This window comes from Aptenodytes patagonicus, chromosome 1 (genome assembly GCF_965638725.1).
Source record: "Aptenodytes patagonicus chromosome 1, bAptPat1.pri.cur, whole genome shotgun sequence".
Classification (NCBI taxonomy): domain Eukaryota; kingdom Metazoa; phylum Chordata; class Aves; order Sphenisciformes; family Spheniscidae; genus Aptenodytes; species Aptenodytes patagonicus.
Genome location: NC_134949.1, coordinates 68,320,369 through 68,347,241, shown reverse-complemented (window position 1 = coordinate 68,347,241; position 26,873 = coordinate 68,320,369). Strand labels below are relative to the sequence as shown.

Below are 26,873 nucleotides of genomic sequence, written 5' to 3'. Positions count from 1 at the left end.
AACAAGCAAAATCCCCAACCCACTATTATTTTTTTAAGTCCATTTTCCACTGATTACTGTAAAACTGCTAAGCTTTTTTTTTTCTTCTGTAGGATAAGCAACAGCCTGCTACAGCAACTGTTTCCCACTGTGAAAAGTCTGTGCCAGCTTGGTGCCCAGGGTCAGAAGTGAAGCAGGACCTGAGGAACAGCCCAAGAGGTTAACATGGTAATAGTTTTTCCGTGGGCTCACAATGAGCACACTTAACACGGGAGAACCTGTGGCTTCAGAAATTCAATGATGCTGCAGGAGAGCTCGGCAAATGGACCAACAGGCCAATGGTTTCATGATTCCTCACGTTTCAGACTCCTGAGGTACTGAACTGGTACCTTAGGCACGTCCCGAATTGCAGCGACGGCAGGACTGCGCCCAACAGGCAAACTCTCTGTGCCACTGCCATGTGTTTCTGGCAGATCGCATGCAGGGAGCTGTGCAATGACAGATTTTAATCTATAATTTCCGTGGTTTGTTAATATCATTCCACCTGCAAGGAAGTGAAGTGAGAGCAGATGGGAATGAGGTGGCACACAGACCCTGTTTCCCATGGCGCGCTACGTGTATTGCCTGATTAAAACAAGAGCCAAAACAGCAGATACTTAATATTTGCAAACACTTCTTGGGTAATTAGATCACAAATTCAACCTTTTCTTTGGCCACTATGGCTCCTTTACCAAGGCAAGGCTGTTACTGACAATGCTTACACACAGCTCCTCTCTCCCTCTATGGACCAGGTTTCTCACTTTTTAGTAAAAGTCGGGAATGGCTTCGCTACATTTGGTTCTTGGCGATGGCATCTCATCAAAGTCATGTATGGTTAGTGCCACAGCCCAAGATTATGAGGACGTTCTGCTACAGCAATCTGCCTGCATCAGAAACCATCTACCTCCTCCAGAAACTGCTTGGAGACCTACTGCTGCAGAAAGCTCCTGAAAAACGGGGCATGTTCTAGTCATGCATCTTACTGTATTTTGCGAGTTGCGACTTTGCACAGCGCAGGTTTCCACTCCACGGAGGAGCGTGTGGGCAGAGCAGGCTGAGCACTGCAGTTCAGAGGCACTGCGCAAGAGGGAACCTGCCCGGGCAGCAGCACTGCAGCCCCAGCCTTTTCTAACTCACCCAGGTAGGGCTGTAAGCTCAGGAGTTAAAAAGGGTGGGAGAAACTATGCAGAAAAGATACCTTCCTCACGCTTTTTAATGTTTATTTTGGGGATGTCAAATCCTGTGACTTAGTTGTGGGTTTTTTTTAAACTGATTTAATCTCAACTACACGCATGTAAACTTGGAGTAAATCCACTGATTTCATCAGAGCAGTTACTCTAGATTTCAGAGCTCAGCCTAGATAAGAATCCAGATGCATACATACATACATATCAGTTTGGAAAAGAGTTGCCTATAAGCAGCCTGTCAAAGCATGGAAGAAATATTGCCCTGTTCAGGGGCTGCTAATGCAACAAAAGGGATTATCTCAAAACTATACTGAGACCAGAAAATGCACTCGGCTTTGACATTTCACCCTGGAGGCTCTTTCTCGGCTGCAAACCTCCTTCTCGATTTCCAGCACTTATTTAAGATGACTCCCTTTCCCTCCATAAAAACTAACCCTCACTTTCAAGCTGCTCTGAAGCAAGTTTAACCCTTGCGTGCGTGACTTAAACTAAGTGCGTACTGTGTTGCTGCTGTCACCCTTCAGAGAGCAGGGAGTGCAGCCTTGAGAAAGACGGTGTCTGCTGCCAGGTCCAAATGCTGAACACAAACATTTGATTCTCTTGGTTTTATAGTTCCCCACAAGCTTCCTAACCCCAGTCCCACACATGTTACCTGGCACGACACGCTTTTTGTGCTCCCAGTCCAAGCCGCTCCAGCTCTGCAGCCTGAGCTGAAGAAACACACTGAGAGGAAGAGCCAAAGTCAGCTGAAACGCAGCTTGCAGGCAGGGCTGTGGCTGCAGGGGACAAAGGCAGTTCATCCCCGTTAAACTCGTCGGCTCTGCTCACACTTCCCTAATGGGGAGTAATTGATTGCAAAAAGTGTGCTTGGCATGCCATGTGGGCTGCTCCTGCCTCACTACGCAGCAGTCAGATGCCGAAGGGAGCACTGACAAAAACAAGCATGGCCAGGGTGGCTCTTTCTGCCCCAAAAAGCACTCTCAGGGACAGAGCTCCAGCAATGAGCAGCACTGGCAGGGTAGCAAAGATGCTGTTTTATGAAAAATGTCAAGTTTTCCAAGGTTGGAGCTGTTTTGGGGGGCCAGGATAAAATCTGGATTTTTAAAAAATGTTTTCATCTGGAAAAATAGTGTATTTGTTTGAACAAATAGCGTGTTAGTTTGAACCCACGTCACCCAGAACAGCCAGAGATTCAGAAGTCAGGGCACTCCCTGTGACCTGGATCACCCGGATTCAAACTGCTGCGCCAAGTCATGCTGAGAGCTGGGGATGCAGTGAGTGCACTTGTTGGGCTCCGAGTTTGGGGTCCACAAAATTCTCCAGCCATCAAAGCCCAAGTGCTGATCTGGAATAACCACACTCCACCGGTCCAAATGTATTCCAGAAATTTTGAGAAGTTTACTTTGTACTGCCAAGCTTACCACTGGATCAAGATTTTCTCTCGCAGCTGATACAAGGCTAGCCTAAATTCAGCAAGTTACAGGCTGGCTAATTTGACAGGAGTGCAAGCAGGGGCCTAGATCAGGTCTGGATTAAACTGCCACCACCGAGTGATCCAGCAGGGTGTAGATCCAGCACTAACGATCCTGGAAAAACACTGGTGTGTGGCAGAGGGACCTTGATGTCCCAACTTTCAGATGACCGTCCCCCCCCAAAGAGGCAGTTCTGGGCCACATCCATCCAACTGTCCATTTCTGTTGTCCATGCCCTTTTGACCGTAAACTCCATCTTGGGTCGGAGAAGCCTTTTGTTTAAAACCTGTTTCACTGTCGTCAACACACCTTGGCAAAAAGTTTTGGGTTAACTAAAATGTCGTATTTTCCATGGGAAAATGTTGTATCAAAACTTTCTCAACCAGTCGGGATTACGAGGGAAAAACCTGTGGGAACAGTCATGTTTTTGGACTAAATGTCCAAAGGCAAGGAAGATGCAGGATGTGTCTCTGTCACACGCAGACAGCCAGCAGCATTCACTATGCATCTCTGCTTTTTCACTGGTACTGCGTTTTGGGGACAAAGGGAAAAGCATTGTTTAAACTGCCTATCTCCCAGTAATGATGACATGAAATTAATACCTTTTTTTTTCTTGGTTACTAGAGGTTTTAAAAGGCTTCAGGACCACCATCAAGGTATAATACTTAGTATACAAAATAAATCCCACTGGAAAAAACCAAGCCTCACAGCTCAGAAATATCAGTGTGACAACCAAGTAACTGGCAGCGTACTTAACTTACTACTACTGAGTCTGCTGAATAAAATGTCAAATTATCACCAGAATTAAGAGGCCTTTTCCTGGAATAAGGTCTGCAAGTTGTAATACAAAGACATAGAGAACGATAAATACTGGCAGAATACATCGAATTTGGAAAGGTACCTTATGAGTTAGTGTTAGACTTTGTCCTTGGCTCTAAATTAAAAGCTATGCAGGCCTATATTAAAGACACTTAGACATGATCGGCTAAGTCATCAAAATGATTTACCTCCACCAGCAATGTGGTCCTCTAGTCAGAACATGATGTAATTAGAGAAAATGCAGGAACTCTTACTTTCCTTATTAGAGAGAAAATATGGACCAGAAATTAATAATTTCGCTAACCTTTGAATGGCTATTTAACATTTGGACACATTTCCCTTTCCTTCCTTCCAATAAGTCACGTGATTAAAAAATTCACTTCATTAGAGTGTTTGAGTCCAAGATTCCACTTCCAACAGATTCCTATCTGAAATATTTACAGGTAATACAGAAACTTTTCAGGCTTTTGATTACTATATGCATTATGGAAAGAAAACATTTTATAAATGAAAAATCCAACATAATTCCATGGGGATTCCACAGAAATTTCCCTAAATCTTATATACTTTACTGGGAAGGGTCTGTATGCTACAGTTTTAATTAAAATACTGTAAGAACTTCTGGAATTCTATAGTAGGGACATAATTTCCCATTCAATTCCATCGCAAGTCTCTAAAAACTTCATGCAGGAAAGTCTTTTCTATTAAATTTCACAAGGTATCTTCATAAGGGCACCGTATTCCCTTGTAAATAAGAATTCCTCTTTAAACCAACATGACCAAGTAGATTATTTCCACAAGATGACATTAACTTAATTTATTACTATTTTTAAAAAGCAGTATCCTTACATATCTGTATTATTTTCAAGAGCAGAATAAATGCATTTGAAGGTTTTCCTTTAACCTAATATATCACAACGAAACCAAAAATCTTTCCAGTATAGCCATTAATGCTCATACTCGACACAAATTTAGCTTTTTCCTGAATTGATTGTACATGGCCAAAATGCAACGTTTCTCAAAAGCATGTTTTAAATTTAGTTAAAATAACGCAAGACTGCAGTCTAGACCAAACGCGCCATGAGCTAATCTTTTTCAGCTTTGCAGAATCATTTCAGCTTTTATTCCTACGTCTTTACTGCCTTTTGCCAAAATATATGGCACTAGCAACTCAGCATTTCTTGCCTGCATTAACAGAGGATGGCTGCTTTGATTTCTCCTTAAAGTGCTTAACAGGGGTGGGCAAGCCTTCAAAAGCTCGGAGCTTAAGTTTGGATACGCATCTGAAAGGTAGCTGCTTGCAGCGTTTAGCCTTTCTACAAGCAGTTAGTTCTCACTAATTAATGAGAACTCCCTCTGCCCCCTTCCGAAGGGCAGAGTGGAGTTATTATCCCCATTTAATAGATGGGGAAGTGGAACTGGAGTGTGGCTTGCCTCAGCCGAGGTCCCAACCTCCTCATGTCCAGCCACAAGCCATTTTGCAGACCACTGCTCGAATCGATGCCCTGGAGCAGGGACAGGCACCCCTCACGGTAAAGAGGGACCAGGCTGGGGCTGGGGTCTGGCTCGCTGCCGTCACATAATGCCCTCCCAGTCCCCTCCCAGCGCCCTCAGGTCCGTGGCTGAACTACAGGGAATATAATCCAGTTCACTCCTTCTGAACTTTGGCTGCTCCACGGCCCTTGCAGGAACAGCAGCAATAGAGTAAGGCATTGAAATCATGGGGGTTTTAACTAAATGAAACAGGTGTAACTTGGATTCCAGATCCGAATCCCAAATGAATTGTGGACTTAACTTGAAAGCAGGCAAAAAGCTTAATTACGTTGCTGAATTGAGATCGGAAAGCAGATAAACTGGCTCCATGGAGTCAATGGAACTTTCACTGCTGATTTCGCTGGGGTCGGGTTTGACTCCAATTGAAAAGAGAAGCTTCTTTTGTAAACCAGATGATCCCTTACAGGATCTGATCTAATACTGAAGGAATTCTGAATAGGTAAACAGGAATTCAGCTCCTGGTGAACTTGTAGCTTCAAATAACGTTAAAGAAAGGGGTGGCAAAGGAAACTGAAAATACAGCACCACCCCATCACACAACTGGTCTTTAAGAAAATGAAGATAATGTGGAGTGCATAACATGCTCCCAGAGAAGAGAAGCACCAGTAAGTCCCATCCTCAGGTGGCTGCCTTGTAAGAAAAGGAGACTTCTGCTCAGGGATGTTCAGGTTCATAAAAATTACAGATGATTCTGCTACCTACCAGGTTCTTTTTTTTTTTCCCCCTATTACAAAAGTTAATAATGTATGGAATTACACTAATTGGAACGAATGCATGAGCACAAAGAATCAAAAACATGCTCTATGCAAAGGCAAAAATTCATATGATCCCTGTTTTGCTGTGGCACGGGGAAAGCTTTAACATGATGTGTTAAGTTCGTGAAAAATACAAGCGCACATTTTTCTGGATGCTGGCTTTCTTGCACATTTTGAGAGAGACACTGAAGCAAATGCCATCCTGTATATAGCAGTGATCTCATCTTCTAGTATTAACAATTAGGGTTGCAACATCAGCTATTGATACAGTGAGGAGCTGGTGAAAAAAACAACAGCAACCCATAATTGCCTGTGCTGGGGAAGAGTAACTGTGCACTCTGCAACCCGCTCATTGCAATATCCACCACAAATGAGTTGCCGTAGAAATGGTGCAGGTACCACTGGATTGCCTATTGCTTTCAGCAAATTGGACATAAGCCATGTAGCAATATTTTGGTCGATTTGTTGGTTCATATGAGGTTGTGAAAACAGCTTAAGTTGTCCAGCTATGATATAGCAGCCCAGCCAGAAGCCACTGCTATCGGGGTAGCAGTGAAAGATAAGGAAAACGTAGAAATTGCTCTGGTAGGAAAGGTCCGATCCCATGAGGTGAGAGCAAGCCCAGCTCTGCTGGTATGTCATTAGGGCAGGCAGCTCCTGGATGGCCCAAGAGTTTGCGTTGCCTCTCTAGTTTCTGCATGGTGAAGGGCAACACAGAAGAAGAGCTAGTGCTCCTGCTTAAGTACAGACAAATTGCTCACGGCTCAGAATAACTGGATGCACATAGTTGTTCTGGATTTTCAAACAGTCAGGCTGTCTGTGGTCTTCTGAGCAGCATTAGCAGGTACGCAGTAAGCATAATTACATCTACATTTTGAAGAGGGAAAAACCAGCAGTGGTTTACATCTTTCACTGATCCAGCTATTTACTGCTATGCCTCTTTGGAAAACTGTGGCCTATAGAGTTGTATCCTGTCCACCACTCTCAAGATTTCTGTTTCACACCCCTAGCCCTCCTGAAAACAAGTTTTCCCCTCTTAAGGATAAGAAAACAACAACAAAATTAAAATTAAAAGTTGAAAGACAATAAATTGTTTTCCTATGAAGTTTTTCAGGCTCAAGTAACACTATTAAGAATTCCTGGTTTAAAAAATAAGTGCTTGTAACCCTCAAATGAAAATTAAATACCAGAAATATTTTCTCCAAATATTTCTGTTTCGCTAAAGCCAATTAAAGAAAACATTGAACCATTTTGACTTAGCTTGTATCTCTCTCCCCTGAGGCACGGCTGCAAACAGAAGAGGAATTGTTCCAAATACCCATCAATCCCCAGAAGGCAAGGCCCAGCCATATAATTAGACATTGAGCAAAAGGCTTATTCCTTGTTCCTTTCTATTTACAACATTTTTTACATAAATCCTTGGGTCCTTACTTAACTTTTATTGAAAAGAAAATGCTTGACATTTTGCCCAGGTAACTACTGAGCAACACTGAATTAGGACTTCAGGCTGTGACACACATATGCAACTGTCACATCCATAAATATTAATAAAAGGCTATTAATCGAAACAGAAGAGCACCTTCCAGCATAAGCCCAAAAACATAGATCACTGAGTTCTCTCCATCTGATTGAGGACTTTTGTCTAAATAAAGCTGAACGACAACCTCTGACTTGCTAACTGAGTTTTAGAGAAGAAATGGCAAAGTATAGGAAAAGCCCTTTTCAAGGGCTTTTGTAACATAAGAAAACTGCTAAAGGCTGTTCTAAATAAAGAATGCGAGCCCTACCTAAAGCCATCGTTATTAAACTGCCACGCTCCCAAGGGGGAAAAAAACCCCAAACCAACCCACGTTATTTTTGTTCTGCCATAGTCATGAATGTTCGCAGAAGTCCCCCTCACCACTCATGCCATTTTGCACCCGGAGGATGTAAGAGAGCTCATTTCTTGGTAACTTGGAGCCAAGAGCTCAGCTCTCTCCAGATCCTTTGGCTGGAAACTGCCCACCTTTCCCACAAACTGCCAGGGTTTGCCTTCCCTTTTCATGCCAGCTGCCTGCCAGCCTGGGGTAAGAGCAAAAAAACAAATATTGCAAAGCAGGACATGAGTGATCTGAGCAAAGTACGAGATCCAGGGACTCTGACACAGACTTACTCCAGAGAAATCATTTAATCCTTCTGCCTCAGTTTTCCTGCCTGAAAAAAGCAGCAACTATCAATTACCTACTTTGTAGGTCATATATTTACAAAGCCCTCAGGGAGATGAAAAGCATTATACAAACTACATGCACACATGTTAACGCTGATTAATTTTCTCTGCACAAACATATCCCTTTTTTCTTCTTCATTGCCCCTCCTCTCATTATATCAGCAGTCTCATCTGGAGGAGGACGAGGAACTGCTGACGGCTGAAGTATTTTCCGCAGTTGTTCTTTTGAGATTCAGAAATGCAAGCACTCAACACAGCCCTGTGTTCAGCTGACTGTTTCCATAATAGCTTTGCGCTTTCATGTGTTTCCTCATTTTCTGTTACATGAATTTAAAGCAATCTGATTTCCAAGTTAATTTGATATGATGCAAGATCCATTAGTTGAGGGTATCATTTATTTGCAAAATAACTCCGAGGGACAACTTTCACTCACTATACTTCCAGGTATACTCTCAGCAAACAAAAGCAGGGTTAGTGATGTGAATAAAGTCAGCACGATATGACCCAAAAAGTAAGTCAGTATATAGCAGAGCACAGAGATATAGCCTAACTGCATAAGCAGCTTGTAATAAATGCAACAGCTTCTACACAGCCTAAGTTTTACACCAGTGAGCAGCCCTTTTGTGTTAGTACAAATGACCATCAGAATATACACACGGCTTTGCAAAAGACCACCTGTAAGGATTTTTCTTGGGATTTTTGGATCCACATTTTCTGAGGAATACAATTTAAACACTTTGTGGAATAAAACTATCGTTTCAGTTATCACAAAGTAATCCAGAGTGCAACTGAGGACTTGTGCTTTGTCGACAGCTCCACAACGGCAGTTCCCGTTAGAGATAACAGATGGTGACCCTTTGCACCCAAGAGTAGAATTGGGCTTTCTGACTTGCAGCATCCAAGAATGACCATTTATGCTCATGGCTGGAACAAACTGCACTGGCACAGGTTGCCCAGAGAGGTTGTGGAGTCTCCACCTTGGGGCTATTCAAAAGCCATCTGGATATGGTCCCAGGCAACTAGCTCTAGGTGGCCCTGCTTGAGCAGGGGATTTAGACCAGATGACCTCCAGAGGTCCCTTTCAACCTCAACCAGTCTGTGATTCTGTGAAATGGTCAATGGTCTGGTGCATCTTGGATGAATGTCCTTTGCCACTGCGGCCTATGGTCTGGATACTGTGGAAATGTCAGAATTAACACCTCAAAGTTGTCCTTGAGTAAATGCAATCGGAAGCACCCAGACTGCTGAAGTGACAATTGTTAGAGGCTGGAAGCTGAGGGAAATCCCAGGGCAGAGGCTGAAGGGATGGAGGAGTGGCTGGATTTTCCTTACCCTCTTCAACAACTGCAAATGCTCCACTCCTAGATGCGTATGCAGTCAATAGCATACAGGCAGGAGGTCATGTGCATATTCCACAACTGAAGCCAGCAGCCTTTTAAGACAGCGATACTGTTACTTTTGTTTTTACTGACCACCTAATGAAGTGGGAAAGCTGAGCATTACCACAATAAAAATATGACAGGTTAACTTTTCAGATAGGTATACCTGTCCTTAGGGTAAAGACAGTGGATAAAATAAGTTGATAACGCTACCAAGAGAAAGAGTCTTGGTGGTCAATCCTCAAAAAACACCACCTCATCACTGTATTGAGCTGTTTCAAGCACACCAAAAAAAAAATTCTGTGTTAAAAAAAAAAAAGGAAAGGATTTTGGGTAGCTTTGCTCCTGCCAAGCAATCTGCTCTCAACAGACTATAAAATCTCTCACGCTATCAAGCCAAAACTCAAAGGCAGAGAACACACTGACTAGCAATATAATGTTTGAAGTATTGTAAAAGGGAAGAAGTAACCATGCCTGCTTTTAGAAAATGGCATGGTGGTCTCATTAGAAAGGAATTCAATTGCAATAGTTACCTCGGCATGTAAAGGACTCGCTCTGCCACCACAAATCCCACCCTGAAGAAGAGGTTGCTGGCTGGGATGAATGGGAAAACCAGGAACAACAAGCCAACCAAAACTTCTTTGTGTTCCAGTTTCTGCAATAACACAAAATTAAACAAATATCAACTAAAAAAATCCAACTTAATTCACCACTAACTTTCCCCTTTCCTTTTGAGATTCTTATTCATAAAAAAGGCAACTTAGATTAACATTTGATATGTTTTGCATTTAAAAGAAATTATTCCAAGACACTGTCCTTCCATATTTTATGTACTGCTTGTGCTTCTGATACGCCCAGAAAGTGCACAAACACTAACCACAGTGTGCATTATTACCCTTAGTATCTTTTCCAAGGTCAGATCTATTGTATGCAGCTCTCTTGAGATGGCATAGATAGTACTTAAAATATACCCCATATTGGTAATACGTAAGTATAGAATAGTGTGAACGTATATATTACCATGTCTACCACAGTGTGGCTGTATGTAAATACAAAATGCATATCACATACACACAGACTGCTGTGTTCAATCCTAAATGTTTACAACCGAGAAAAAGCTGTTCAGTCAGTCACATTTTGTGTAGAGAAAACTAGCCCCAAATGGCACATTAATGCAGTCATTTTATCCCTTTTGAGACAATATCTAAACTTGAAATGATACTTTTGCACATGAGGTCTCCATACTCATACAGAGTTGGAAATTTGAGACATGCTATATGTTAAAATTAATGTCTTTCACTTGAGCTCAGTTAATGCCCTTCACTTGAGCTCACTTTAGTGTTGGCTCGCTCTTCGAGGAGAAATAGAATTGCCACACGCAGTTCAAAACAACTGTGATCTGCACAGCCGACACAAGTGTCTCAGGACGCCGTGATCAGCAGCAGCCGCCGTTCCTGCCACAGAGAGACCCAAGCCTCCTCGGGCAAATTGAGTTTCAGATTTAGCTCCACCCCAAGAGGGTGAATCAGCTCATGCTTTCTGTTGATGATCTCAAAGGATGACATCAGGCTAACAGAAGTGTAGCATTAGGTCTGTTAAATCACCCAGGCAGACATCTGTGCTTTCCTGCCCTGCGATACTGCTGCTTCTGCAGCCATTGGAAGAAGCTTTGTCATACTTAGGAACAGATGCAATCAGAATCACTTAATGGTTGTAGCACTTCCTAATTGTTGTGGGCAATTTCTCAACTTCAGAGAGCAAATTGACTTCCCTTTACTCGAGGGATCTAAATTTAGAAACATTGAACAAGATTTTTGAGTAGAGGAACGGAGCTCAATCAATGATGCAGGGCTGAGCAGTACAACCTGTCTTGCTTTTGCACAGCTACAGACTGTACAGCAGAAAAGTGGTTGAAATTCAGAAGTCCCAGTATTAAAATATAGTCATCCTATTGCGTGGGAAAGACAATGAACATTTTCTGTGGGTACCAAATGCAAGGGTACATGTTAGGATGTTCTGATGTCGCTTTAGAAGAGCTGAACCACAGGATCACAAAAAAGTGCACTGGCTTCCCCTAGCTCAAAGAGGAAACACGAGGCAGAGAGGGGAGAAGAATTCACGTCTCCAGACTTCTTTATCAATATCTACTTTAAACAGCACCACAGTTATCCGCTTCTATTATCTACTTTTTCAGTGCGTTGAATCACAATTGTTAGTGCCCTCTTGCAGTCACAACAGCACCTAAAATACATTATTCCCAGAGCTGAAGCTGGCACCAATCCATAAAGCTGATGAGCAGAGGTGCCCGGTAATGGTCATTTTGGCTTGTAGTTACAATAGAAAATTGAATAGGGAAAAAAAAAAAGGATTAAAAATGATTTCTCAACTCTGAATGCAAATTATCATTCCTAGCTCAACTTCAACTTCCCTCCCATCCAGCTCAGGACATATACTCCATTTCTCTCCTGCCATTTGACACTCTCTTCCCTTCCAACCTTGTCTGGCCTAATCATGGTGCCCATTTACTGCCACCACTCTACCCCAGGGGTTTGACAACAAAGACCCAGAGGCACAAGAAGGCATGTTGGGTCAAAGGGAGTGCACTGCTAATGCATAAAATATTCTCTGTCCCCAAGGTACGCTCTTGCTTTCAAATGAACCAGCTATCAAATATTTCTCTAGTTGTTGTTTGTTGAATCAATAATTGGGAAAGCAACCCCTAGTTAACATCTCTAGGAAGGACACAGTGTTATTCGAGGCTGCAGAACTGCAAATAAGCAAAGGAAACTGAATGCTGGAGAAAGACAAATAAAGCCTGTACATCAAATGGGAAAGAGGAAAATGTGGGAATTAGCTCAGCTGAAGGAGAATATGGTATTGTGTGCCCTTTCTCCCTCCACAGCAAGTCACAGCTCTAGACTAATGCCATTGAGGGCTGCCAGCTCAGTCCCTTGGGCAGGGCTCAGAGACAGGAGCCCAGCACTCACAAACCAGCCTCACGGAGCAGCAGAGCCCTCCACGCTGCTACTTATTTCTGAAACAAGAAATATCTGGCAGCGCCCTTTTTAAAGCATTCGGTTCAGGCAGAGGCTTTTGTGAAGAGCTGGTCCTTGAAGGCCAGGCTTTGGCTGATTTTGTGTTATGCGTGGTCCTGCCTGCGAGCCGGCAGGTCAAACTGCTGAGTTCATGCTGCATTCACTCCAGAGCTCAGTTTGGGTTTCTCTCCTCTACCCAGCCATTAACTTTTCCAAAATTTGTACAGGCACTTCGTGTATTTGACACCTTGGCCCTGTGGCTGGGTCCTGCCCAGGAGGAGAGGCTGGGGAGAGCCCCTGGGCAGGACGAGCAGGTGGGGTTGCTGGTCATCTGAAACTCATCTGTGACCATTAATGAGATGGTCTGGATGCGGCCTCTGGTGCAAGCAATTCCTAAATCACTGGCTGCTCATAGCTGGGAATTTATACTGGAGGGAAAAGTTACCCTATTCACAGCCAGATCTTATTTCTTACTTCCCTAAATAGTTTCTACTGACTGATTAGATACTGAGCAAAACCAGCCTTTGCCCTGACCTGAGAGCTGCACATTCTTCTATCCCAGCCTTGCGAGGGCTGGAGGCACAGCAAAGCTATCTGTCCCTGCCTTCCCAGCAAGGGCTAACATCTGCTCACCCAGGCAGCTCACAGAAAACACAGAAAAAGGACAGAAATGTAACCATGATGTGTTGAAAGGATTGTGTGCACCACAGGTGATAATGTTAGACAGCTAAAAGCTATCAGCACAAGTCTCATAGGACAACATATTCTCCTTTATCTTTTTCCCTATCAAAATTTACTTAGCAGATTCACCTTTTATTCCCCCTTCCTCTGGAGGAGCTGATAGATTTATAAATGAGTAGACAAGCAGGACAGAATGGTGCAAGAACGTCAGGGACTGGTACTGTAGGGCTGCAGGAACAGAGGACAGCAGGATCTTCCATCCAACACAAGCCATAGGTGATGCCCTCCACGTGTTTTTAAAATAAAAAAAAAAACCAACCTGTAGCTTGTCACATTTTTCAGGAGGGAAAAAAAAAATATTGCGACCATTTATTTGGTTTAACAACCACTCTGGTCATATGAGTCCACTTAACAGACAGCTGAGCTAAAGGTGGCAGAACCAGCATCTTCCAGGTGCCCGGAGCAGTAGTAAAAGTTTTTAAAGAATAGTAGACAGTTTTGTTTGTCTTCCTTTTTCCTTCAAATAAAAAAGCTAGGACTAGAAATTATAGATCACTTCATTCCTTTTACAGAGAGACATCTCCTTTCCTCTTAAAGATAGTGCTTTCTTTTGGAAATATAAAACTTATCTCCTATCTGTCACAGAGGTCTTGGGGGAGGGCGTGGGGGGGGTGGGAAGCACCTTTGAATTAACCTTAGAATGAAGTCGGCTTGCCTTTAACAAAAGGAATCAAATCAAAACAGCATTCCTTATTTCAAATTCACATCTACCTCTAATAAAGAAGAATTTTTTTAACCTGCTACTTTTCATAGACTTATCAAAGAATTAAAGAACACCACTTCTTCTCCCAAAGGCAAGGCAAAAAATTGTCACGCTATCTCAAACAAAATAGCAAAGTCACTCTAAGGCCAAAAACCATCAACATAGCAGTAAATCTCAAAAATTGCTTCCTTGGCAATTTGGGGGAAAAGGAAGAAAGTCTTGAATTTACAACTGAAAGAGATCTTCCTGTATTACATATAAGACATATTCCTGAGCCACAAATAAGTATTTGCTGACTACTGTTAAATCACAAGTCTTCTGCAAGCCAGAGTCCACAAAGTACAAGCGCAGGAGGTGTGATGCCCATGCCCCCATGTAGCGGGACACAAGGGAGCAATAACTGTGCAGAAACAGGGGACAGGATGGAGCGAAGGCCCCATAGCTCTCGCCTGTTTGGACACGGTCATCCTTGAATATGTCCTCGCTTGATAAGTCTGCCTCTGCCACACCTCTCGCAAATCTTAGTGAAACTTATGCCCATGCCCCCATGCAGCTGGACACAAGGGAGCAATGACTGTGCAGAAACGGGGGACAGGATGGAGCGAAGGCTCCATAGCTCTCACCTGTTCGGACACTGTCATCCTTGATCAGCCTGCCTCTGCCACACCTCTCACAGTCCTGAGGCCTAAACTTATGTCAAGGGCCTAAAGACTCAGGCTCTGAAACACATTTGAATGCACTGAGAGAGAAAACCTAAGGCAGGGAAGTGAAAGGAGGACCTCGCCTGCATAAAGTAACACCAACTTGTGATATTGAGCACTTAGTTTAGTGATTTAGCAGTTACGGCTCCTCATTGTTAAAATAAGAGGGAAGGGGAGAAGACGGCACATTTGAGTAAAAGACAAGACCCAACCAAGGGCTTATCTACCGAGACCATGCGGCAACAAAAGCACAAAAGGATGCGGACTGGAGGAGGCTCCTTGGAGCTCCCTCTCAGCTGGACTGAGATCCCCGAACCGTCTGTGACCATCGGCTTGATCCTTATCGACAGGTCGTATTACCCTCCCTGTGTATGTAGTTGTGTCGTGTTATGTGTTACTATTTCGTGAACCTGTATGCTTGCTTAAGGATTCTGGCTCTCATAATAAACTGTCACCATATAGTACCCGCCTGACTGTGGAGTCTGAGTAGTGGTCGTTTTCCCCCCCTTCTTTTGGTACTATACAGTGCATGACAGGAGGTACACAGATTACTTCGACATATCTGTCATAAACTATGGACTTGCATAAGCCCACTGTAAATTCCCTATATTTCCCATTAAGAAAGCACTGTCTGAGGTGCCAGATCCATTAAATCTCACACTGTGATGGCAGGACTTATGTTCACATCCCCTGGCACCTCCAAGGGCTGAGGCGGTGGAAAGTGGAGCCATGAGGACAAACTTCCTCCCGGCTGGACAAAGTTGCACCTCGGGGAAGACAGCAGCTGGGCAAACAAGTTCAAGCCAATTCTGTTCTGTTCTACCCTGGAATGTTTCCGAAGGTGCTTATACATGCTTGCCTGTTTGATGGGAAGGTGGCAATCAAATGGGTTTAATTTCTTCCTCTAGCAGTTTATTTTGAGAATGAGGCAAGTGTCACCTCTCCACCATTTAGAACCAACAGCTCCATGGAGTAAAGACTTCCTTCCTACCAAAAGCATAAATCACTCTCTGCCAGCAAGCTCTGGATGGCCCACTGCAGCCAGTGAGATGTTATCCTTGGAACATCTGACTGCAAGCGCAGAAAAGCTGGTATCCAGGAAAGCTGGTAGTGCGTGGCTGTATAAAAGCAATGAAAGCTATTACACATTTTCAAACGCTTGCAGGCCTAGGAGGTAAGTGCATTATCCATCAAAAGAGACACAGAGATTGAAAGAAGCTACATGACTGTCTGTAGAGCACGGACAGAGTATTACGCTTCTTCAGTTTATTCCTAACATCCATTTGTGCAAGCCCTTACTGCAGGCTGCACACAAACTTAATTCATGTATTCCTGTTGTACCAGTCGCTCGTGAAGCCACAAGCAGCTTGGCAACATGACTCCTCACCAGCCTGCACCAAACCACTGGCAGCATCTCACCTGACAAGAGGTTAGGATCTGCAAACATCTACTCTTGCACTTCCAACATATACGGTATTAAAGATAAAAGGGACGGTGGAGAAGCATGTCAAATTCACTCTGCATTCACGCATTAGGTGATAAAAAGCAAACTTAAGCTAATTAGGAATCAACCCTAGGGATTCATTCCTTCACAGGAAAAAAAATCTGTTGATGTAAAGCTCACAGAAGCAGGCACTGGGTGCTCCCCAGTCCCACCTCACTGGTGCAGGCACAGACAGGCCATGGCAGAGCTGTGCCATGCTCCATGTACCATCAGCACGGTCTCCTTTAGGTCACCAGCGGAAATCAGGATGGGACATGTACATCTTTGTCTTCTGTGGCCAAACAGGAGGGCACTGTGGAGCTGTGGCTGTTTCGCTCTGCTGCCTGTGCCACTGCAACCGAGCGAACAGTGCCAAAAGTCAGGTGTCAACAGATGGTCTGAAAAACTCAAAACATTTGGTAAGGAAAAGGTAACTGCCCGGCTTCAAATCTGGCTCAGACACCAGGCTTAATCAGCTTGCTCCTACAAAAAGAGCCACACATTCTGTAATCACTACAATTTATCAGTTTTATTCTTTCATCTCATCCCATCAAAAAAAAAAAAAAAAAAAAAAATCAGCATCTTCAGTAGCGCCAGCTGCTTGAATGCCAGGCTTAGCAACTCACTGTCTTCCTAAAATAGCTCAGTTTTCCTTGGTGATCATCTAGTTCTAATAAAATCACCCACCGTTACTACTCACTAGAATTAAGCAAATTTTATACTTCACAGATAATCCAAAGCCATGGAGATTTATAATACTATTTTGACCATCACTGCTTACTGCTTATTAACTGACACATTGATCCTGTTTCCAGCATTCGGCAACAACAAAAACTACTTTCCAGTTCACCAGCAGCAGCACCTATTCAGGAACTGGCGTACAGGCAAACATGCACACATCAGAAACTGAATCAAAACCCCTGAAAGTATCATTGGCTTCCTAACCTGGGATTATCAGAAGAGAAATCCTTGGCACGTATCTCAGACCGCCCTAATGAGATTGTTCACTTTCCATTTCCAGAAGGAAGCAAGTCCTGGTCTGTACCATTAGGTAAAACAGCCTATTTTTCAGAATGCTGAAAGTGCCTAAAAACTCTGTTTGCATCAATGGGAACTGTGGATGCTCAAACACTCTGGAAATCAGGCTCTCAATTATGGAATAAAAGCAGAAAGTAGTTCTTTCCCAATCCCATAACCCACAGAAGGGCACAGAAGTGTATTCTACTGACATTTCACTTTTTATTTTAGTATCTTAAAGTAAAATTTTCATATCTACTATTTTCTTTTTCCCTGTAGACCTCAGCTACCCACCCATTCATCTGTGTGGTTACAGTCTTTCTTATCCAGGTTTCTGAAATTCCCTGACAATATAAGCTCATTTTCCCAATCCTTAATCTCTGCAGCCTCTAATTCTGCTTGACGAGCCGATTTGAGCAGGATGCAGGAGCACACACATCTTTGAAAGAGAAGTGGAACATTCCAAGAGGAAATAGGAAAGTCAACAAATTGCTCCAGGAATTAGAAAAATGCTTTTGACCTTGAGGTTGTTTTTCCCTCTTCCCTTTCATTCTGTGACTGCAGGCTGCTTCACTACATGGGGGAAAAAAACCCAAAAGGTGAGGGGGAAAAAAAGGTAAAATTTAAACACATGCACACTGCTTGCAGTATGTACCAATGCGATCTTTGTAAAAGCAACCCCTATGAAACTACCTACCTAGCATGACAAACTCCTGCAGGAGTTAAGAGCCTGTTTGGCGAGATGCTGAGTATCTTCATGGTGAGCCAAATCAGAACTACTTCAGCTATGGCTGTATTTACTCAGAGTACCACACTCCAAACCTGTTATTTCAAACATCTACCAAGAACAAAAAAATCCGATGCAAAAGGTATTTTGATAGTTCTTGTGTTTGCTTTTTTAATTCAGAACGGCAATCGCATACAGATAGACTGAGGAAGGTTTCTTCTTTTGCTTGTTTGTTGGCTGGCACAGCAAGCACCCCGGGAAGGCTTTCGTGTTTCTTCCAGCCCCACCAGAGACCCGCAGCTGATCCGCTTGCAGCACTCGACAGAGCAGAAACGCGGCCAGCGAGGCAGGCAGGGGTGCCCGCAAGGGGCTCCCTCCCTTCCTCCAGCTTTCACTAAACAGAGTCTTTCTGGCTTATTACTCTCTCCCCGCAGCAAACATTAACAACAGAAGCAGCATAGAAAAACCTCGCTGCTAAGGATTAAGAACATCAGTCCTGACCTTCTGTCTGTGTGGAAGGAATTCAAGTGGGCCCTCAGGAAAATGAAAGCAGGATTTGTTTTAAATGGACCTTTCATGAAAATGACTGTGGTTTCCAGCTCGTCAGATAGACTCCGTCGATAAATAGCCTTATTCATCTTGCCGTGCCTTTGAAGCAGGTATTGTTCTGGAAGTGTTGTGGCATATAAATTTTGCTAGGCATACTTTCTTGCTGTGCTGATACTACTGTAGAATATTATAAAGAGGCAATTGTTCCCCAGAAAGGTCCATAAGCTGTGATTTATTAATGAAATACCAAACCTGGGAAACGAGGCAAAGGTCTCAGGAGTACAGGGCAAAGTAAATAGCATGACAGAATACACATAATGAGCGCTAGCAAAAACAACAGAAACAAGCACACAAAGAGAAGATGCAAATGCCTTCCCCTCCTTGATGTTATTAAACATCATCAGCTAAGAAATATAGCCTGCGAGTGACTGAGGAATATGCTTAGATGATATTCACACATATAAACCACCAGATAAATGGCAATATGATGCCAATTACAGCACAAATTAAAGTCGTCATAATTTGGTATAAAATGCCTTGTCTTGGCTAAGAAGCAGTATGCAGAAAAATGTAGAAGCAGCAGTACCTTAAAATTAGACCTGAAGTAAAAAAGAACCAACTGTAGCATATGAAAGAACAGGATAATAATATATTTCTCAGTTGCATGTAATGAGTATAACCTGAAAATCATCACAATTTCCTGTACCATAAGTAGCCATGTCACACACAGCAGCAAACCATGTTCTTTAAAAAGATATATCCTAGAGGACACTAGACTTTTTTTTTTTTTAAATTGATGTGAAACATAAGTAGCACTCCCTCCTCTGACATGAGCAAACTGTTGCACATCATTACGTGTTCCTGCTGAACAAGTAGAAGGGGCCGTGAACCACCATAAGGTACCTTCATAGCGTTGGTCATGAGTATAAATGCAAGATGAGGGCCAAGCAGCATGAGGTGAAATAAATTCCCCCAAACTGGTCAGGTACAAAAGCTACTGTTTCAAATTAGCTTTCCAGATCACCTTGCTCTGAATTACCCCATCGCACACACATGAGTTTTCCCACTATCAGCCCTCCATATATCAGGTACCACATAGAAAGTGGAATTTGATCCATCATGTGCTCTGCGCATACGTTCACAGCTACAGGACAAGCTGCATTTTAATCGCACTGCTAATTAAGCAGCGACCTAAAAATGCCATGCAGAGTGGCGTTTCAAACATCTGAAGGGTTTTCCTTTCACGCTCATTGAATTATTATGACATGTCAAAGAAATAACTGTCGTCCTGACGATAGGCCAAGAATTGTTCTCTCTCCAGTTCACCAGGTGCTCGCCATTTCTTCCAGCACAGAAAGGCAGTGCTATGGGCCCTTGGCTACGCTAGTGGCCATTTGAAGCATCAGACAGATTATTTCTCTGGCCTTGTAACTGGCATGCTTGGCAACCAAAAAGAGAGTGCTTCATCCATTTCACTGGTACTTTTGTAATCTACCTAGTTGCAAAGCTGAAAGACAGACCACGTCCATTCCTTGCAGCTGAGGCTGTCTTTGAAAATGAACAATAAACAAATCTCATCCTCTTTGCCCAACTACTATTATTTCTCTGGGATGCAGGCGTTTGCAATAGCATCCCCAGCATGCTACTCGAAGCCCAACCAGACTGGGTGAGGAAGTTCACCGCAAAGAGCTGAGCAGAACCCGAGGATTTCAAGACCCACTGGTGACTCCTGGTGCCTTGGCTAAAACAGCTCAAGAGAGGCCTATTTGCAGAGCATGCCGGGCATCTGCGTGGTAAAAAAAAAAAATCAGGTCTCAAAAGGTTTCAAAGAGCTGCTTAACGATGGACTGCAACTTTGCCACATTGGTCACTATGAAAAAATCTTGGCCAGAGATGACAGCAAGGTCCTTTACTCCCACAGTGGGAGGTGCACCACGGAGCACACCTTTTCTTTACTCCTGCCAGGCCTCCTGAAGACGGACATTAATTGTCACGTGTGATAGGGATGGCTGCAGCAAGAGACAAGCGTGGCTGTGCACCTAAACACTGTGCAGAGCAACAGGTCCTTCCTGGGGAGCTGCTCACGGGGAGCTCTTTGGCTGATAAGCAAGAGGGATTAGCACTATGCACACGAAACAACCCAGCAAATGAAAGTTATATACAAGGAATTAACAAAGCAACTTTTCAAGCGACTTCCTCATTATGTAAGAAGGAGAACAACAGTGAAAGTGCACGAGGAGGATGCGGAGAGAGGCTTCTCTCTCCAAACAATAACGAACTGGAGAGCTGACTTCTCTGTTTCTGCAGTTTTCAGCATAAACCCGCCATCTAGTAACAGACGTGTTCCAAGCAAAGCACTGTTTCTTCTCCTTCTGAGGTATAATAACGTTCACAAAATGAAATGGAACAAAAAAGCTTCATGCCTTAGATGTCCTTTATCAGCACAACACATACATGCCAACAGGGTTATTACCCTAATCACAAACATCAACAACAAATTAGCCCTGTTTAAAATTCAGTGGCAACAAAGGCAGAAATCCAATACATGCATTCTCTAATTACAGTCCATACAATATATTCTGAGTCTCTTGTGAGCTTGTCTTGTGGATGCACACGCATTGCCTCTTGCCACTGAAAATCAGTTCAGTGTTCACTGCACAAATGTCTTCACTTCTGCCAAAATCATTTCTAGCATTTCCATTCTCCGTGCCATAGAAAGGAAAGTGTTAGTGCCAATGAGAATGAATATGAGGTTTTGTCCTCTCTTACCCCTGCACACCTACACACTCAAAGGAAAGGCACACAAACTGCATGCCTGTTCACTCTAAAACCATTCCTTAGAAAATTGCAAGCTATTGCTTCCAGGTTAGACTTTGCAGTGAAAAAGGAGAGAAAAATGGCTGCTAAGACAGTTTTGTGTGTTTGCTTCAAAAAGAAAGCAAAACATCTTACACTTTATGAAATGTGAAAAATCAACTGATGCATCTCATGCTGCCTACAAGCTGCATAATACTGAGAAATAGCTTGTCTGGGGCTTGACTGAAGGATGGTCCTTCTTGCGGGGGGAGCAATGTCGTATGAAAGGCCACTGCTGTTGCATTTGGAAAGAAGCTTTCTTAAGAGCCTAATATAATGAATTGTGCCTGCAGTTCATGTGTCCTGAACTTCCCTCTCCTCACTGTAGAAGACATTGCTGAGAGTGTCCGAAGCCAGACGGGATAATTTATTTTTCCAGGAAACGTGCCTCTTCCTACTGTTTGCTTTCCTCAATAATTCATATCACTCGGCACAACACAATCGTCTTCATACCACTTAATGGCAGTATCACAATTGGGTTGTTATGAGAGTCATTAAAAATAAAATAGAAAATAGCCTCAGAAATTTAGAATTTCCTGAAAAGCAGATTATTTCAGCTACCTCTAATTATACCTAGGGCTGGGGGAAGCATGTCCAGGTTGACCCCCAGGAACCATTACCAGTTCCATGTTCACAGTGGGTTTGCTGGGAGGCTGCGAGTAAAGACTGATTAGAGAACCTTGTCAAGAATAGGTGATGGTTCTGGGTTTACTTGGGTTAGACACAAAAGCAGATCACTTCAGATCCAATTTATTCCATGTTCGGGGTTTTCAAGGATAAACACAAAGGAATCTACAAGATTAATTTCAAAACATCCAGTAAGTAAATGCCTGGAGAGTGAAATTCATGTTGCTTAACGCAACATTAACAGTGGTTAAGAGCAAAGCAGTGAACTTATTCTCACAAAAAATTAGAAGCTGCAGTTTCAAATCAAGCAGTGGTGTTCATAAATCCAGACTGAGTTGTTTTGCCTTTAAGAAAAAAAATCAGAAGGAATAAAAATATGATAAAATCTAGAGATTTAATGCACGAAGTGTTGTGAAATATTTTGTTTTGCAGTTTGATGGAAGACAAACAATTCAGTTACCCAAAGGAGTCCTTCTGGATTACCGTTTTACCCAAAATAAAATAACACAGAATGTCTTTGGATAATCCTGAAAGATTTTTTCCCAGCAAACCAACAACATTAATCTTACACATAGTACCAATTCCGACAACAGGAGAAGAAATAAAAAGCAACCAAAACTTCAAAGAACACAGGATAAGATTTTTCAGAAGTGTTCAGTACTGGGCTAATAAGAATTTTATCATTAACTTCCCTGGGAACAAGATTAGGTCTAATACAAACACTTCTGAATATCTTTAGCAGTGAGTAATGAAAGCAGGAGCAATACAAGATGATGTACAACCTGCAGGTAGAACTAGTGAATACCCAATAGGATATTTTCCCATATTTCCCATACAGCATCTGTCAATGTATAATCTAAGTTAATAACTGCAGTCTCAAACTGTTTGGTTCATTTTCTGTCTCTTATCAGGAGCACAGAGAAGACTGCCAGGGTAGACTGAAGCATGTACATGACCTGCACATTTTAGCATAACATAGGTATTAAAAACCTGTCACTCCCCTACTATGCTTTTCAGCGATATGTATGTTTAAGGAAGAGAAACTTTTGTACTATTTCAAAAACGATTACCAACACCTTTCCTAAAGAAGATTCCACAACGCAACTGAAGGAGGAATAGTTTGTAACTCCCTATGATCCACAAAAAAACCCCTTCCATGTAAGTGTATATCTGATCTCTGACAAGTCTAGTACAACCTCACTTTCATTTCTGCAATATGATTAATGGTGGATCTGAAATGCTGAATTGTGAAGCATGGCTTACCAACTGTATTATTTACGCTAAATAACAATTTCCAGATCATTTCAGATTTCCCACATTCCATTACCCCGCTGATGGGAAATCTTCTCATCAAGATGTATGCAACGTTTAAGTTTTAGAAGCATAGCAAAGGTACAAATACAATAATTGATTTCATTTTCAAACGGCTCTGCAGATGACAGTTCCCAGTCCTGTCTGAAGCAAGTGACAAAGAGCCTAATGACTATGGGAGAGGCAGAGACACTTAACAACTTCAGTGGAGTATGGATCATTAACAGTAATTGAATGCAGGACTCCAGACCAGGTTTTACCCTCAAATCAGACCAATTAGAGACTGAGACATTCAACTAGAGGGACATTTTCATCTGTTAAGCTTGTCTGTGTTAGTTATGTAGCGGTATGGTTTTTTCACCTCAATCCAATGCATTTGAGAGGAAAACTTGCACTTAACTGACCATTTCATCTGAAGATCAAGAAACAAAAAGATTTTAAACAAAATGTTGTATTGAGTGTCTTTCAGTGTTACCTTGAATGCAGCTATGCAGTGTAGGCTGAGTAACATCATCACCAACACCAGGAACACTGTGGCTAAGTTCCTCACATCCCAGATGGACTCGATCAAAGGGATGCTGCCGACCTGCCAGTCGTAGCACAGGGTGATCGGTGCCAGCAGAAGCCACGCATTGAAGGCCAGAAGGTAGGAATAAGTTAGAAACCTGCAAAGAAAACAGGTAACGCAATACATGGAATGACTGCCAACACATGAAACATTTTCCTTTGGCAATTACCACTTACTGGGGGGGGGAATAGCTCCGCACACACAGACAATACCACACCTCTCTGTCAATAAAGAGATGCTAACATAGGTGAGGGGCATTTCAACAGGCCATTTAAAGAAATAACGTAAGATCAATAATATTTATGTGGTTTCTATGCACCAGCCTTTGGAAAAACTAAGAAATCTTCATCTTCCATTCAAATGCTAGATTTTTGAAGTGACTTTCTACCAGCTTCAACAATAAATGAATGATAACTAAGCAGGTACATACATATATTGAACTGTTTCACAGTTTCACTGCATTGCTCCTGCAATACAAAATATCCTTCTAGCTGGGTTTAACTTACAATTTAGGATTTCTCCTATGTGTACAATATTGAGCAATTAAAGTCAGATCTCTCTGTCTTTTCCCTTTGTATCCCAGCACAGAGAGAAAATACAGAAGAAAGGAGGCACAGGGTGATTCTTGGCTGATCCCATCACAGCTTAGTAGGGCTGGAGACAGCTCGCATGAGATGTGCCACAGGAATGATGGAGAAGTAGAGAGCCTTTCATATTGTTGTAAACTTCATTAATTGGTATTCTCAATAGAGAGGAAATTAATGGGGAATGGAAATGGGGAACATGCTGCCCTCTGGGAAGTATGGAGGGCTTTCAGAAGACTGAACAAGAACAGCATGTGTGACACTGGGCTAAAGAAAACAAGAAAAAAATAAAATCAAACCAACATCCCCTCTCCCCCCCAGCCTTATGCTGCTTGGCACCTACTTGCCCAAAAATGCATTCCCCTCAAACCACATTTACAAAAGTTCAAATACTTCTGCATGCAAGAGGATGGAGATTATTCTGGCAATCACAAAGTCAACCAAGCAGAATTGCGACAGCCTTAGAACACACAAACCCGGAAGGTTTGCAAATGGAAAAATCCACATTGTACACAGCACCAAAGATAGCAGATACTCAAACAGAAATGAAATTATATTCTATCCTGCATAGGATTTCTCCCATCTGAGCCTGCTTTGGCTGTTGTTATCACACCCAGTTGCCATGGTACCTTAGCAGGTTTATTAAAACAATAACAAAGGACCCCCAAGAGATGTAGAGCCATGTAGACAGAGGATTGTTTCACTCGCCACTTAGAAACGTGCCTCTTTGGGGTCAAAATGCAGCCCCTTACAACAGCGCTTACAACATTATATTATATTTGTGGCAGAAGGGGTAAGACACTGAAGCTAAATGTGACTCCAGGCAGGCAGGATAGCCCAGACGGGTGTTGGGCCAAGACACAGGGATGAAACAGGCCTAAATTTTTGTGAAAACATTTTTAAATAACCACAAACAGTTAGGATATCAGTTTCTCTTCTCATCCAAAAAACAAACGTCTCCAGCGGCACAGCAACCCAAAAGCAGGGAGGCTTACATAGCTAGAGTAATGTTTCATTGTAAACAGTAGAAAAGGCACATTCTCATTCCCCACAAATCTTTCTAAGCTCCCAATTCTGATGGAAAATGGAATATTCCCACATTCTTAAGGTTTTCAGCCATTTGGTACACTTCTCTTCCATCCCTCCATTTTCCTCCCCTTCCCCACCCTGAGGTAGCAAACAAAGGGAAAAAAAAAGAGAGAAAACTGATTTTCTCTCTTAACAGAGGCAGCGATTAAAAGGCCAGTTTATATTGAAGAAAGCATCCCTCAAAAACATAATCTAATTCTACCCAAAACTCTTCTTACAATTTTGATTGTTCACTATTTCTAAAGAAACAAGTATGTCTTTTCTAGTCACCAAGCCAATCTTTTCTGGTCCACATTACAGAGAAACACAGCAATGCAAAATCTGGTGGAGCTTAATCATGCCAAGGTGCTCACTCATGATGTTACATGTGGCCTGGCCCCACCTCTGCTCAGCTGCAATACAAAACAGACTTCTGTATCAGTCTGAATACAACGTCAGTTCAGAAAGGGTTGCCAGCATTTATTTACAGCTACTTACTTAAAAGCCAAACTGAGTTCCATTTCGAGCTTTACTTTTAAAACAAAAAGCATTGTCCATTTGTATCAATCTGAATAATGTCATGGCATACGATATCGTTACAAGTGTGTATATTAGACAGGATTTTCAGAAGCGTTGAGTTAGTTTTGCACTTGATGTCTTAGGAGAGCCCAGTTTTTGGAGGAAGTGTCCTTTTATGTCCTTGCATATTAACATTTTCAATAAGCATCACAATATTCATGGAAGTTTGTATGCAAACCACAACATACACTAGAAACCCTCCCCTACTTACTCAGGCTAGGCTGCTAGGCAGGAAGGAACGAGACGACATTTGGGATCCTTGCAAACTGCAGCATTGCAGTTATCTTCACCGATAAGGCAGGAGCTGATAAATCATTACATGGCACAGAATAAATAAACACAGTTTGCTGCCATAACAAATTGAGTCAGTTTAACAAATTTCGAGAGGAATTCAGGACAGCCAGATTAGTGTGCGTTAAAGCATTTCTGATGGAAGGTTAGGACAAACTGCTGTTGAAGATGACAAGACAGGCTCCAGGACACACACTCATGAAGACAGGTTTGTAAACAAGTCTTTTCCCCTGTGCTTGTGGGGTTTCCGTCTTCCTCAGGAGCCACGTGCACAACTCGCTGCCAGAGGCAGGTCCCAGAGGAGATGGGCAATTGCTCCGTTCCATTACGGCAGTAACTAGTATCTTAAATATGCTCTGCCAACAACAGTGAACTATTTTAAAGCCTGTGACAGTCATTACCATCTATGTACGGCTGACTGGTTTGCCTCTCCAGACATCCTACTGGAGAACCCTTGGCCATGTCTCTTGCTGTCAAGCCTGAATGCCCTCACTGAATGTGCATGTGCTGACAGCAGACATGGAAGCAGGATCCAGGAGGGCGCTGCCTGACTTTAGCAGGCATTTGTAAGCTGCAAGAAAGCCTTGAGCGAGCTCTGATCCAAGCAAAAGTTTGGATATGCTTTCAGCTTGGTAACCTGTCC

At 42.7% G+C, this 26,873-nt stretch overlaps 1 protein-coding gene across 1 annotated transcript in view; it reads right to left on the bottom strand.

Annotated features, from left to right (window-relative positions):
- Positions 1-26,873, bottom strand: part of TMTC1 (transmembrane O-mannosyltransferase targeting cadherins 1) — a 147,395-nt gene that overhangs the window by 52,909 nt on the left and 67,613 nt on the right. Inside the window, exons 8-9 of the mRNA XM_076340758.1 lie at positions 23,616-23,805; positions 9,924-10,045 (exon numbers count right to left, since the gene is read on the bottom strand). Of these exons, the coding sequence (XP_076196873.1) occupies positions 9,924-10,045; positions 23,616-23,805 (312 nt within the window). The remainder of the gene's footprint in view (positions 1-9,923; positions 10,046-23,615; positions 23,806-26,873) is intronic.